The sequence below is a fragment of the Symphalangus syndactylus genome, chromosome 10 (assembly GCF_028878055.3).
Source record: "Symphalangus syndactylus isolate Jambi chromosome 10, NHGRI_mSymSyn1-v2.1_pri, whole genome shotgun sequence".
Classification (NCBI taxonomy): domain Eukaryota; kingdom Metazoa; phylum Chordata; class Mammalia; order Primates; family Hylobatidae; genus Symphalangus; species Symphalangus syndactylus.
The window spans coordinates 48,402,070-48,416,890 of NC_072432.2; the positions used below are offsets into that span (position 1 = coordinate 48,402,070).

The following is a 14,821-nucleotide window of genomic DNA, read 5'->3' on the forward strand; positions in this document are numbered from 1 at the left end:
AGATTGAACTTGCAACTATGGGTCAAAGACAAGTTATAGAGTATTAGGACAATCTTGTCATTTCAGTTTGTATTCTATTCAGAAAACAACTTGAGTTATTGAAGGTATGCTTATTTGTTTGTTTTTAAGCGGAATCCTGATATTATTAGAGTTACTCTTTAGGAGGAATAATCTGACCCCTTTAATTAAATCCATTAATATTTGCATTGTGGATGCTATCCAGATACTGTTTGGAGAGCTTGAGGTTTGAAATACAAGTAATAATTGAAGCCATAAATGAAGATGAAATTTGCAACTGGGAGAGTGAAAGTAGGGAAAATGTACCTTGCCTTCAAACATCTTAATTTCCTTCTGAGAATTAGAGCATCTTCATCTGGAAAAGGCTTTATAGACCGCTTGATTTTGTTCTCACATTTTATAGGTGAAGAAACTGAGAACCAGATAGTCCAACTTATTTGTCCTACCAAACTAGGTATATGATCACTAAATGGCACATCCAGATTAGAACCTAGATATTTTAACTCTGACTACTACCATAATTCACTTCTATATCGGACAAGGAAGACACAACTATTAAAAATAAGATAATGTTTGCTGCAGAATATTTGTAAAAACATTGATTGTAAATTTTACTGTAAGTGGGGAGCCATTTCCTATCTCATTGGCTGTCAGTGCTGATGCGTGATTGAAACTTATACTAACAGTGTGTGCTGTCTTTTTGATTCTTCTAATATTAGGAAGGGTATCAAGACTACGAACCTGACGCCTAAGAAATATCTTTGCTCCCAGTTTCTTGAGATCTGCTGACAGACATTCCATCCTGTACAAGTGCTCAGTTCCAATGTGCCCAGTCATGACATTTCTCAAAGTTTTTACAGTGTATCTTGAAGTCTTCCATCAGCAGTGATTCAAGTATCTGTACCTGCCCCCACTCAGCATTTCAGTGCTTCCCTTTCACTGAAGTGAATACATGGTAGCAGGGTCTTTGTGTGCTGTGGATTTTGTGGCTTCAATCTATAATGTTAAAACAAATTAAAAACACCTAAGTGACTACCACTTATTTCTAAATCCTCACTATTTTTTTGTTGCTGTTGTTCAGAAGTTGTTAGTGATTTGCTATCATATATTATAAGATTTTTAGGTGTCTTTTAATGATACTGTCTAAGAATAATGATGTATTGTGAAATTTGTTAATATATATAATACTTAAAAATATGTGAGCATGAAACTATGCACCTATAAATACTAAATATGAAATTTTACCATTTTGTGATGTGTTTTATTAATTTGTGTTTGTATATAAATGGTGAGAGTTAAAATAAAATGTTATCTCATTGCAAAAATATTTTATTTTTATCCCATCTCACTTTAATAATAAAAATCATGCTTATAAGCAACATGAATTAAGAACTGACACAATGGACATAAATGTAAAGTTATTAATAGCCATTTGAAGAAGGAGGAATTTTAGAAGAGGTAGAGAAAATGGAACATTAACCCTACACTCGGAATTCCCGGAAGCAACACTGCCAGAAGTGTGTTTTGGTATGCACTGGTTCCTTAAGTGACTGTGATTAAAAAAAAAAAAAAGTGGGTTCCAGGGAACTAAGCAGTGTAAAAGATGATTTTGACTACATCCTCCTTAGAGATCCATAAGACACATTAGCACATATTAGCACATTCAAGGCTCTGAGAGAATGTGGTTAACTTTGTCTAACTCAGCATTCCCCACTTTTTTTTTTTTAAATCATCAGAAATTCTCTCTCTCTCTCTCTCTCTTTCTCTCGCTCTTTTTTTTCCAGGAAATGCCTTTAAACATCGTTGGAACTACCAGAGTCACCTTAAAGGAGATCAATTCTCTAGACTGATAAAAATTTCATGGTCTCCTTTAAATGTTGCCAAATATATGAATTCTAGGATTTTTCCTTGGGAAAGGTTTTTCTCTTTCAGGGAAGATCTATTAACTCCCCATGGGTGCTGAAAATAAACTTGATGGTGAAAAACTCTATATAAATTAATTTAAAAATTATTTGGTTTCTCTTTTTAATTATTCTGGGGCATAGTCATTTCTAAAGGTCACTAGTAGAAAGTATAATTTCAAGACAGAATATTCTAGACATGCTAGCATTTTATATGTATTCATGAGTAATGTGATATATATTGGGTGCTGGCGAGGAAGGAAGGAGGAATGAGTGACTATAAGGATGGTTACCATAGAAACTTCCTTTTTTACCTAATTGAAAAGAGACTACTACAGAGTGCTAAGCTGCATGTGTCATCTTACACTAGAGAGAAATGGTAAGTTTCTTGTTTTATTTAAGTTATGTTTAAGCAAGGAAAGTATTTGTTATTGAACAGTATATTTCAGGAAGGTTAGAAAATGGTGGTTAGGATATATTTTAAATCTACCTAAAGCAGCATATTTTAAAAATATAAAAGTATTGATATTAAATTAAGAAATAGAGGACAGAACTAGACTGATAGCAGTGACCTAGAACAATTTGAGATTAGGAAAGTTGTGACCATGAATTTAAGGATTTATGTGGATACAAATTCTCCTTTAAAGTGTTTCTTCCCTTAATATTTATCTGACAGTTATTTATGAGCAGTGAATTATTTTATATACCTTAATAGTTTATTTGGGACGAAGCACTTAAACAAAAAGTTCTATAAGTCATATAAGCATTTTCAGGAAGCTTGTCTCATATTCACTCCTGAGACGTTCACCTGCCAAGTGGCCTGAGGATCAATCCGGTCCTAGGTTTATTTTGCAGACATACATTCTCCCAAGTTATTCAGCCTCATATGACTCCACGGTGGGCTTTACCAAAACAGTTCAGAGTGCACTTTGGCACAAAATTGGGAGCAGAATAATCTAATGTGTGGTTTGGTATTCCAAGTGGGGTCTTTTTCAGAATCTCTGCACTAGTGTGAGGTGCAAATATGTTTCTTCATCTTTCTGGCTCATCCAGTATGTAGCTATTTGTGACATAATAAATATATACATATATGAAAATATGTATTTGGTTTCTGCCTCCAGTTCTTACAAAGAGCTCCTAAAACCCTTGTAGTTTCCCTAGTGGTAGGGGTGCTAGGGTCATCTTTTGTTCTAATATTTGGTCTGTGACCCTGCTCTCTGACAGAGCTCCTTAGTCCCTGGGTGAGGGTAGCATCTTCTCTTCTAATGAAGTGACTCTTGCTGGGTTCCTGGATAGGGGCTGGTCACCAGAAAGGTCAAGCCATGATAAGAAGCTTGAAGCTTTTAGCCCCATTCACATCTTCTGGGGACGGGAGAGAAGACGAGCTGGAGATTGAGTTAATAAGCAACAATGCTTCCATGATGAAGAATCCATAAAAATCCCTAAAAGACAGGATTCAGAGTGCTTTGAAATAGGAGAACATGCAGAGGTGCTGGGAAGGGTGGTGTGTCCAGAGAAGGCATGCAAGCTCCCCACACCTCCCCCATACCTTTCCCTGTGCATCTCTTCCATCTGGCTGTTTCTGAGTTGTATCCTTTTATAACAAACTGGTAATCTAGTAAGCAAACCATTTTCCTGAAGTCTGTGAATCACACTAGCAAATTATCAAACCTGAGGAGAGGGCCGTGGAGACCTTGGATTTGTAGACAAGTCAAACAGAAGCTATGAGTAACATGAGGACTCATCACTTGTGATTGTCATCTTCAGCGGGGAGAGGAAAAATCTTGTAAAACTGAGCCCTTAACCTGTGGGTCAATGCTAACTCCAGGTAGATAGTGTCCGATCTGAATTACGGGATACCCAGTTGGTAGCCACAAAGAATGGGAGAATTGCTTGGTGTAGAAAACACACCCCACACACACATGTGGTGTCAGAAATGAAGTGTTCTGGAAATACTGAGTGTTGGGAGTGAGTGTATAGAAAGAAAAACAGCTTTTCCTTTTCACTACTGGATTAAACACAAACACATTCATGCATTCACACATCTCAAAGACAACCATTAATTCTCAAAGATAGTGCTGTCTAAATCCATACTGAGGAAGAAAACACATTTTCTTTTCAAGTCTGTAAACCTGACAGACTGCCTCTGTCCATACACTAATGGAACTCTGTTTTATCTGGAATGCGTTCATCCCACTTTGTTCCTTCTGTCTAGGGCAGGGCAAGAGTGCAACAGGGCTGACATTTTCATAGGAGCTCTGTCCCTGTTATTGGCTATACTTTAGACAAATTATTATGTGTCAAATATACATGTAAGTGATTTATCAATATTAAGTCATTTAATTCTCAAAACAACCTTAATAGGTTCCATTATGATTCTAATTTTATACATAAGCCAACAGAGGCACCCACAGGCTAGATAACTTTCCCATGGCCACACAGCTAGTAAGTGGCAGAGCCAAGAGGCCCAACATTACAGCACCACAGTCTATGCTCTCAGCCCCTTGGCCACATAGTGTCTGAGTGAGGACACACAGCTATTTAAGAAAACTTCCAGAAGTCTAGGAAATGGGGTGATAGCCCCACTTTTCTAGGTATAATAATTAGATATTTGTTTTTCTTCAGGCACCTAAAGAAAACTTACTAGAGTTTGAGCCTTTAGTAAGTTTTGCTAGTATATCTGTTTTACTTCAGGTGCCTGAAGACAAACATACACACACACACTCACACACAAATGTGTATCTATATATATGTGTACACATATCTCTCATCTCTATATGTGTCTCTATATATCTCTCTATATATCTATAAACATATATCTATATCTATAGATACAAATAGAGAAATTTCTTCTTTTTTTTTTTTTTGAGATGGAGTCTTGCTCTTGTCACCTAGGCTAGAGTGCAATGGCACAATCTCAGTTCACTGCAACCTCCACCTCCCAGGTTCAAGCGATTCTCCTGCCTCAGCCTCTCGAGTAGCTGGGATTACAGGCACACACCACCTCAGCCTGACTAATTTTTGTATTTTTAGTAGAGACGGGGTTCACCATGTTGGCCAGGCTGGTCTCAAACTCCTGACCTCAGGTAATCCACCCGCCTCGGCCTCCCAAAGTGCTGGGATTACAGGTGTGAGCCACCACACCTGGCCAAGATTTCTAATTCTAAGAGAAATTAGCACCTGATAGATATTTCCTTGTAACTAAACCAGACATATCCTGATTATAGAACTAAGTTATTTATTTTCAGTGGAAGATACGAACGTCGATACAATAAGAGCAGCAGTCTACAGTAAGGTGGGCTTTGTAATTTTCTATGTTGAATCATGGCATGAGTACTTGGTTTATGTCAAATAGCCAAAAAAATATAAATTAAGGTATAACTAGGATTGTCAATTATACATATTTAGTAATGGAATGAATGAATTTATAAATAAATAGTAAAGGGCATGAATTAAGAATCTATAGGTATAAATAATATTAGCAACTTAATATTGTATAATAAAGTTTGATTTTCTAGGTGTAGTTGTTTGAGGCAGTAATGTTCATTTTATCCTTTGAGTAAGCCTAGAATTGAAGAACCCAGAATACACTAGAATAGATATAACACTAAAACTATTCCTAAATATTATTTTAGTTCCAATGTTCTTTGTGTAATTACCTAAGATTTCTTTAATGTTTTTGCTGTTACTACAGTGTCCTTAGTTATTTGAAATCTTATATTGGAAGCAGTTAAACCACATTCCTTCAAAGAGCCCTTAGTTTGAGCCTCTAGTAAGTTTTGCTAGTATAATTTGGTTTTAAAATTGGCTAGAATTGCATAGGGAATTTCCATAACGTATAGTTGATCTGCAACTATAGGTTAATGTACTAGGATGGCTTCTCTTATGAACCTTATGAAAATATATCCTCAGATTCCCTCGAAGGTCAGTGACCAGAAATCCTCGTTGTTTCTATGGCAACACAGCAAGATATGGTGCCTTGGAAATGTGCTTCATTTTAATTAGGTTCCTCTAGGGCTTCCTAACTGCATTTTGCAGGTAAACTAAATATCAGATTGCCTTTTATCTTGCAACAAAATGAAAGCTAACCCATGTCTGTAAATGTCAAAGCTAAGATGTGTTCCAGTAAAGTTGAATCTAAACAAATATAGTAGCAAGTCATGTTTTTATCTTAGAAAAGAATACAATACTCTTTACCTAGAATAGTCAAGGTTGCTGCTTAATGAGGTAGGTTAGAGTAATAGAGACTATCCTGAACTCTAAAACTATTAATAGACTGTGGAACTTCGACTCCCATTTATGTCACTTGCTACTTAATATTAGTGTCTCTGTTTCCTTATATGTAAATATGCAAATGATAAAAATAGTGCCTCATGGCATTGTTGCATGCATTAAGTGAGTTAATATAAGTGGGACACTTAGGACTGCCTGGCTGATAGTAAGTGATCAATGAGTCAATGATGCTATTTATTAGTCATAGTACTGGTACAGCACACTGTATTTTTAAAGATAAATAAGAAATAAAAAAAATTTTAAATATTCAGATACATTCACATGTCTTCTTTTAATATAAAATAGCAATCAAGATCAGGATAATGGGAAAGATATTTTGGAGACATAAGGCAGAAGCTATTTACTAATAGCTAGGGGAGAATTTTACTAGTTTACTAACCAATATTACTATACTTATGTGTACTTAGCAGAATATCACCTAGCACCAAAAAGAAATTAAGAAAGTGTAACTTACTGAGAAGTGAATATGCACCAACTGCATAAACACTATGTTTGTGGGACACGTCTAACTTCAGACTTACCTATACTCAGCAACTCACATATCTTCTTATCCAAGTGGGATGTGTTTAATATTTACCATATATTCATAAGTTCACTGAGTATTGTTCTGGTAACTAGAAAAAAAAAGGACCAGCATATATAAGTAAAATTCACTGATTTAAAACAGAGTATTATCAACTACAAAAGAAAAAAAAAAACCACTTGAATCTCCACTGATTTCTCAAATCTCATTTATTTCCCATTATCTTCCCTCATACCTCTTGCATTTATTTGGTTAAATTTCTTTTTGATCCAAAAGGAAGCAATGTTTACCTGACGATTTCTACCTTATGCCAAAACAACAAATATACCAGCAATTACAATATTTCCAAGAAAAGCATTGTTTGTTTTCTCTTCATGTCTTTGGTGAGTCTCTCGGAATTAGGATCAAAAGAGAACGCATGAGCTGGTGAGATGTTTGTTACTGTCCTCTGTCAGATTTTCCTGTGCAGCAGTGTGGAAAGTAGGTCAGTAGGGCAGTGCATACTTGTCCTTTTGCCTTCTGGACACTGTACGACTGCCTAGGAATTGAGAGTAGCAGAAAATTATTATTGAATACTATGTTTCCTAACAAAATCAACTCTTGTAAAAAAACAAATGAAGACTAAATACGGACAGATGAGCCTCTAGAACATACTATGTGTTGTGTAAGGCGTCATCCAAATCTCTATGGAAATGGTCAAAGCAAGTTTTGAGAGGCTGCCAAACATTAGTAATGTGGCAGCACTGACTCCTGCTGTTGAAGATGGAGTGTCCATGTTGAATGATGAGAAATGTGGCAAGTCTTTTTGGCAAACTTCCTTGGAAATCCATATTGGGCATCCTTAGCTGTTTGTGCCATCCTTTAGCTAGGTTAGGCCATTTGTCTTAGATCAATGGGCAAAAGGGTAACAGCTGAGAAAAAGACCTTTCCTACAATTTTCTTGATCTCATCTAAAGCAAAAGAAGACGTATCTCTGAAGGAACTGTAAATTATGTATTGTTAACAACTGATTCTGAGCTCTGACTATTACAGCAATGTTTGGAGGTGAATACTGGTGGATACTTGGTACCATTCTAAGAAGGAGTCCAACACAATCCAAAGTTATGTTTAAGAACAGCTCTGTAAATCAATATTATGGAGTTTCCATGGCTATGTTTTCACTGCCCATGGTGAGAATAGACATTCAAATGCTACACTGTGTTGGTTTTTGATGATCAGACCTACTTCCAGGCGGTTAGGTATAGGTTTTAGTCATGATTTTCATGCCAATTATTTCTGGACATGCTAGAAACAGTTCATTTGAAGTAATTCTTTCTGGAATAACAATGATTTCCACATTATAGTCCCCTTTTATAGATGAAAACTCATATTGACAGTCTGTAATTGACTTGAATTTCTTTTTTTTGAGCAGTATCTTTTCTGACAAACCATTCCATCCAGCTCCCATACACACCCAGCAGCAGTGCAGGAAAGACTGACCTGTAGTCTTCATATGTAATTATGGAATGTGTTCAATATGAAAATGTTAATAGCTAATCTTTAACACTTGATATCTGTATGTTTCTGACTTCTGAATGCATTTTTTATTTGTATCCCACTTACCCACAAAAAACTGACCTGGCTTAAAATAAACACACAAACCACCAAACAAAAAATTACACTGACTATGAAATAAAGCTAAATTTTTCGTAAGTGAGAAATCACTTACATATATAATAGGGAAATGAGACTACTGAGAATATGATACAGAATAGTGTAGTTACATCCTACACTTAGATCTAAGTTTCTTAGTAGCCAAATCCATAAGAGCAACACAAAGATCACATAGTTTTCAATGTCTGTAGAAAGAACCTATTTGGTTATTGTTATTGTTTGTGATTATTATTATTATTTTGCATTTATTTTTTCCAATTTAATAATCAATAGCAGCTTATTACCAAACAGCTCTTTTAAAAACATGACAGTCAAATGGTAGTCTTCCAAATCATAATTCCCTATAGTCAAAGACATATTCACAATTGGTATCTTTTCTGAGGAAGAAATAGTGGCAGTCCCAGGACATCCTCATGATGGAGTACTGAATAAACTATGGCATTTTCCCTTTTAGTGCAGGCCCTGCACAGGATGGGCAGAATAGATAGGTACAGTTTGTCAGTTCTTCTGTGTTTCTAGAAGCAGCTAGCCAAAGTTCCAAGCTCTGCCTACCCAGTGACAGAATTAAAAGCATTACTTTTCCTTAGGAGAAAGGCCCAGTTGAATGATCTGTACAAACGGTGAAGGCATCCCACAATATTCATGTATAGAAGACTCAGATGCTTGTAGTACAAGATATGTTAGGAGAAAAGACCTTTTGAAATTTCCTCATCTGTGGGAAGAAGGAAATGCTGGGAAGAAGTCCAGATATAGACAACAGGGAGACCATACAACAAATGACAGTACGCTAAAGGTCCAGCAAGAAGGAGCTAGAAGCATGCCGGAGAAGCAGCACTGATAACAGGGAAACAAGTGCTATTCACCCAGGCAGAATCAGGGAAGACTGACAGCAAACAGCACCACCCCTACCCAAGTCAGGGGTTTAGCAGTGAGATTCTGGAAACTTCTTTGAATTGGCAAGACTAAAATTAGACTACAGGCCAAAAGACTAGCATCCTGAAGAGATTAACAATAAGCTCTACTTAAAATACCTTATCACCATATTAACTAGCCCAAAATTTCAGCCTTGACTCACAGGCATTTGGCAAAAGAATAAGCAAAGCTCTTACCATGCTTTTGAGACTTTGAGAAATGTTACATTTTTAAGAAAGGTTGGTGTTGCTGTTGAGAATTCTGTTTAGAACCAAATGTTTCCATACATATCTGAGGCCAAGGTGAAGCAGAAATATGTAAAATGCTATTTTGCCAGATACTTGGGCCTTGCATTCTCTAAACTGCATCGCACATTTCAGTTCACTGTCTGTTTTGTTTTCTTTCAGGGAAAAATCAAAGCACTCAAACATACAAATTCCAGGAAGTAAACTGATTGGCACTGTGCATTCTGAAAATCCTCAAAGCACATGTTTGAAAAAGTTTAGGTTTCTAGGTGGAATCGTGACTGTATTTATGTTACCTATGGCTACCTAATTAATTTTCTTCTTGGTAGATGTGTTCATACTATTCAGTTCAGACAGGAGTTGTGAGTGAGATTGCCATAGGGAGATTCCCCAAGTGACAGCAAAGAGAGTACAGTTCAAAACACCCTAGATTATTAAAAGGTACAAAAAAAATTACAGTGAGACCAGATCAAGATTTAGGATCTAACAGAGACATAGGAAGAAAAATCAGTCTGAGCAATTCCATACGTCAGGGTCTAGCAAACCATTAGTGCTGACAGCTCTCCCAGAAGACTCATCTCCTCCTTTTGTCCCCCATCAGCCCTTTCCAGTGATAAAGAAGCCCTGCCCCAGTGTGACCCTGAAGCTGCGGATTGTCTGAAGATCAAAGAGTCACATAACTTTATAGATGTCTAATGCCTTTATTTTATAAGTAAGCGAACACCCAAGATTACATGGTGCGTTGTCATTTTGGATAGAATTAAAACAAACCTTCAACGAATAATTCTTTACTGCTACAAAAACTATTACTGGTGAATTCCATCCTAAATCTGTAGATATATTCCAGAATATATCTATAGAAGGAACACAAAATATTAACACTAAACCCCAACATACGCTTGAAGCATAATAATGCTCCCATTTAAATATGGGCAGTTTTCCTATATACCAAATTAAGGATTCACCACTTCCTGCTCCTTTGAGCCACTGTATTACCCCTGCACCTTCCTTATTGCTGTGGGAAACAAGGTACTTTTGACGTAATCTAAGAAAAGTACAATAAAATATACATAAAATGTGTAAGAAAACAAACACAAAATTCCATGTCTAAATATTTAGCACAAAAAATAAGAACTTAATATTTAAGTTAAGAACCACCAGTATACCCATGCAAATATAATTTCATCAAGTTCCTTACTGATTACGTTTTTGAGCCCTTACATTACGATGGCTAGTAGAATCTTGCTCAGAGTAAATATCTGCATGAATGTGCAAACATCATTATTAGATGTTATTCTTAAATACAAAATTTATTATACTAGATATATTAAGATTGAGATGAAAAGAAACCCATTTGCACATTCACTAAATTTTTTAATGGCTAAAAATTATTGTATCATTCAGGTGTACAATTAATTTCCTATAAGTATAAAATAGATAGCCTTTCAAGTGACTGCCGTCAAGTACAATGACATTTACTCTTGAAATGTTATTTCTCTGTTCTTTAAACCATGGCCAAGTTGTCTTGATCCCTTAAATAAAGAGACTGTAGGTCACTGGAAAAAAAAAAAAAAAAGAGGTGAGTGCTAATCATTGGGGAAAAAACAACAACAAAAAACCTCAGTCATCTCAGGACACCATCAGATTAAAAGAAGACAGCACTTTTTTGGGAGTATGTTTGACATTTTCCACATATTTCAGGAAGGTCTTACTGATCTAAAATTGTAGCAGATGGAGAAGCAGCAGGTGTGAACTCAGCAGCTATACAAGAGACAAGATTCCAAACTAGGCCAGCCACTTAAGGTCTTTCACATTTGAGGTGAGGGAATGGATTTACTTTAGAAAAGATATAAAAGTGTGTGTGTGTGTGTGTGTGTATAAAATGCATTAAAAGCTATGTTAGTATCTTTCTATAAGACATGCCATGGATCTAGAGCCTAGGAGATGGATGATAGCAAAATAAAACAGAGGAAAGACTTCTACACCAAAGTTAAAAGAAGAAACCTAACTCTGTTTCCCGTCCAAACTAATTCAAGTTACTGTGCTTTTTTTTAATTTATATTCATTTTTAATTATTTTCTTTTTTTATTATACTTTAAGTTCTAGGGTACATGTGCACAACGTGCAGGTTTATTACATAGGTATACATGTGCCATGTTGGTGTGCTGCACCCATTAACTCGTCATTTACATTAGGTATTTCTCCTAATGCTATCCCTCCCCCATCCCCCACCCCATGACGGGTCCCAGTGTGTGATGTTCCCCTCCCTGTGTCCAAGTGTTCTCATTGTTCAATTCCCATCTATGAAGATTACTGTGCTTTTAACCTCAGGAATATGCTTCTCTAAAGGCAAATTCTTACTTATTTTGACAACCTCTCCCCAAATACTTGACCTGCCAGTTATTTCAAAATTATTAAAAAATAAAAACATAGCTATTTTCTCAATCAGAATCTCTGGGTTCAAGTTTTAGCTCTACAATATTCTAGCTACGTGACCCTAGGAAATATATTAGTCTCTGAAAATTAGATATAAATTAGAAATTAAAACATTCACTCTACTTTGTTTTAAAGATTAAATGAGATCTACTATAATTATATTAACGCTTAATAATGCCTAGCATTTCTTTATTTCCATTTTCTCATCTTCACTGGTGTAAGAAAAGTCAAAATCTTAACAGCAAGATGTAATAGAGTTAAAGTGATATTAATATTTTTAAAAAATATTCAGGTCAAATAAATATATCTGTTTGGGCTTTTAATATAGTAATTCCTTATATTACTATGGTGACTATCATAAAAAAGAGGAGGCCAGGCGCGGTGGCTCACTCCTGTAATCCCAGCACTTTGGGAGACCAAGGGGGGGGGATCACGAGCTCAGAAATTCGAGACCAGCCTGACCAACATAGTGAAACCCTGTCTCTAATAAAAATACAAAAATTAGCTGGGTATGGTAGCACGTGACTGTAATCCCAGCTACTCAGGAGGCTGAGGCAGGAGAATCACTTGAACCCCGGAGGCAGAGCTTGCAGTGAGCTGAGATCACGCCACTGTACTCCAGCCTGGGCGACAGAGTGAGACTCAGTCTCAAAAAAAAAAAAAAGAAGAAAAAATTTTCCAAAAAAACTTTGAGCAATAAGATCTTAGTGCAAAAGAAACCAAATGAAAAGTGTTTGAAATAAAATTTCAATCTTTATTACCAATGCATAAATATCTTTCTGCACATTATCTTGGAGAGAATTTGATAATTTCCAAAAAGCCTTTTGATTTAGTTAGGACATAGACACAGAGATTGAAATCAAATTGCAAAGCAACATCTATTTGTATATTTACACCATCCTAACTTACATGGAAGAAAAAGGAAAGTAATAGAAAAGCTAAAAGTACTACATTCTTATACATATGTTTGAAATAGACTGTACACAAACTAAATATAATCTGCATTTCTTTTGGCTACAACAGAGCACTAAGAAATGTTTTACAGACTGTTCAACTGACTCAATGTTATACTTTTAAATATCAGTGATATAAACGGAATAAGGACAATCTAATATATCTTGGAACTTTATCCACTAAAGAAACGCATTTAAGATTTTGTGTTCTAAATACTCTATTTTAGAATACAAACAAGCAGGGAAAAGCAACCTTGGCTTCCTCGTTCTTGGTTCTTTGATAATATCTATAACTTTCCACTTACAGTTTGATTCAAAAGGGCCATGACAAAGGTGAGAGGCACATTCACATTAAATAAAGGGCAGTAGCAAAACTGCAAAATTTAAGTTGTCAACAGCTAAATATACCTTATGGTAACAGTCCCTAAAAGGAAGCTAAATTTGTAAGCGAACCAAAAGGTTCAAGTTTTCTCAAAATAGAGCCAGTGGTGGATTTTAAGTATCCTTAAATAAGATGTAACTTCTTGCATTTTATATAAAATTTAATGTCCATATGTCTATATAGCTTTTTCTAACTAAAAACATCTATATTCTTCATCCACTTCTAAAGTGGATGTAACCCAGAATAGGTTAAGAAGCTATATAAAGAATAATAATATTGTGTAATTACTCGAAGCATCTCAGAATAACTGACTAAAACCTTATTTTCACAAAATACATTGCATAAAATACCAGTTCCTGGGGAGTTAAACAGATATGTAAAAATTTGATGAATAAATTAAACTTCTATACTGCAGGATTTTTCAGAGCTCTTAACATTTTAATGAGCATTGTTTGTCTCCACGAGTGTGATACAATAAGCAGTTTCACAAACTACCCAAGGAAGCTTTCTTAGCTCACAGTGTTGTCTGGCTGTGATAGTCCAAGGAAACCGCTTGGAGAAATGGTGATTTAAGACTGCACTTTATGACCAAACATTGAGTGATAATCAAGTAAGGATTTTATAATTAAATTCAAACTAACCAATTTTTATTGAGTAAAATAGCAACTGTGCCTTTGGAACCATGCTGCTCTCCAATGAGCAACAACCGTAATCACACCACTAAGTAAATTGACTGGCAGGTCCCAAATGGATAAATACTTCTTCACATATTTTAATCGCTTGGGCAAATTACCTTTAAAGAATGCTTTGTCTAGCTTTGTTGTCCCAAAGATCCTTATTATTTCATCCCTAGCTAGTTAGCTAGTACACATAAAAAATAGAACTAAGAACAGCAAAAATAGGGTGAAAAGGATAAAAGATAATGTTTCAACTGCAAATTCTAGGAATTACAGTCATTGATAAAATTGTGTATAATGTGACAAGTATAGCCAAGAGCTGTATTTTAGCTTCAAGATTACCAGAATTTGAAGTTTAATCCATTGCTAACCTACGTTAAAACAACCAAAACCAAAAAGAAAGAAATGATTAGCAGAGAATCAAACATGCTGCTGTTAGTTAAACTTGAGTAATAGTGAATTTTCATTGTCATATTGCCTAAGACCTAAACATTCTTTGTAACTGCTTCCAGTGTGATTTTAAAAACCTGCAGGTCTGATGTTCTTTATAAATGAATAGGAAACACATTTTATTTCAACCAAAATCACAGCTGTAACTTAAAGAGAGAAAATGAGATTGCAGGTTGTCCTTTTCCTTCCTCTTTATCAGCTGTTCAGTTATATCCACCAACTCCATTTAAGCTGACAACTGGTATTTTTCTTTCATTCGCTCTACTCCCACTAATATTATTTTAGCTTCTGAGTTCTCTCCTAACGTCACCATCTTGTTTTTGCCTACATCTGTTCTTCATTAGCCTCCCAGAGAGGTAAGTTTTCATTCAACTTTAT

At 35.6% G+C, this 14,821-nt stretch overlaps 2 protein-coding genes across 3 annotated transcripts in view; both read left to right on the forward strand.

The window, feature by feature from the left end:
- SNCA (synuclein alpha) overlaps nucleotides 1-3,018 on the forward strand; it is a 115,676-nt gene extending 112,658 nt beyond the window's left edge. For both annotated transcript variants that reach the window (XM_055297004.2, XM_055297008.2), the window contains one exon: nucleotides 738-3,018. In XM_055297004.2, coding sequence (XP_055152979.2) covers nucleotides 738-770 — 33 coding nt within the window. In that variant the 3' untranslated portion in view covers nucleotides 771-3,018. The remainder of the gene's footprint in view (nucleotides 1-737) is intronic.
- The window catches only part of GPRIN3 (GPRIN family member 3), a 492,222-nt gene that overhangs the window by 20,176 nt on the left and 457,225 nt on the right, over nucleotides 1-14,821 (forward strand). The window lies entirely within an intron of this gene.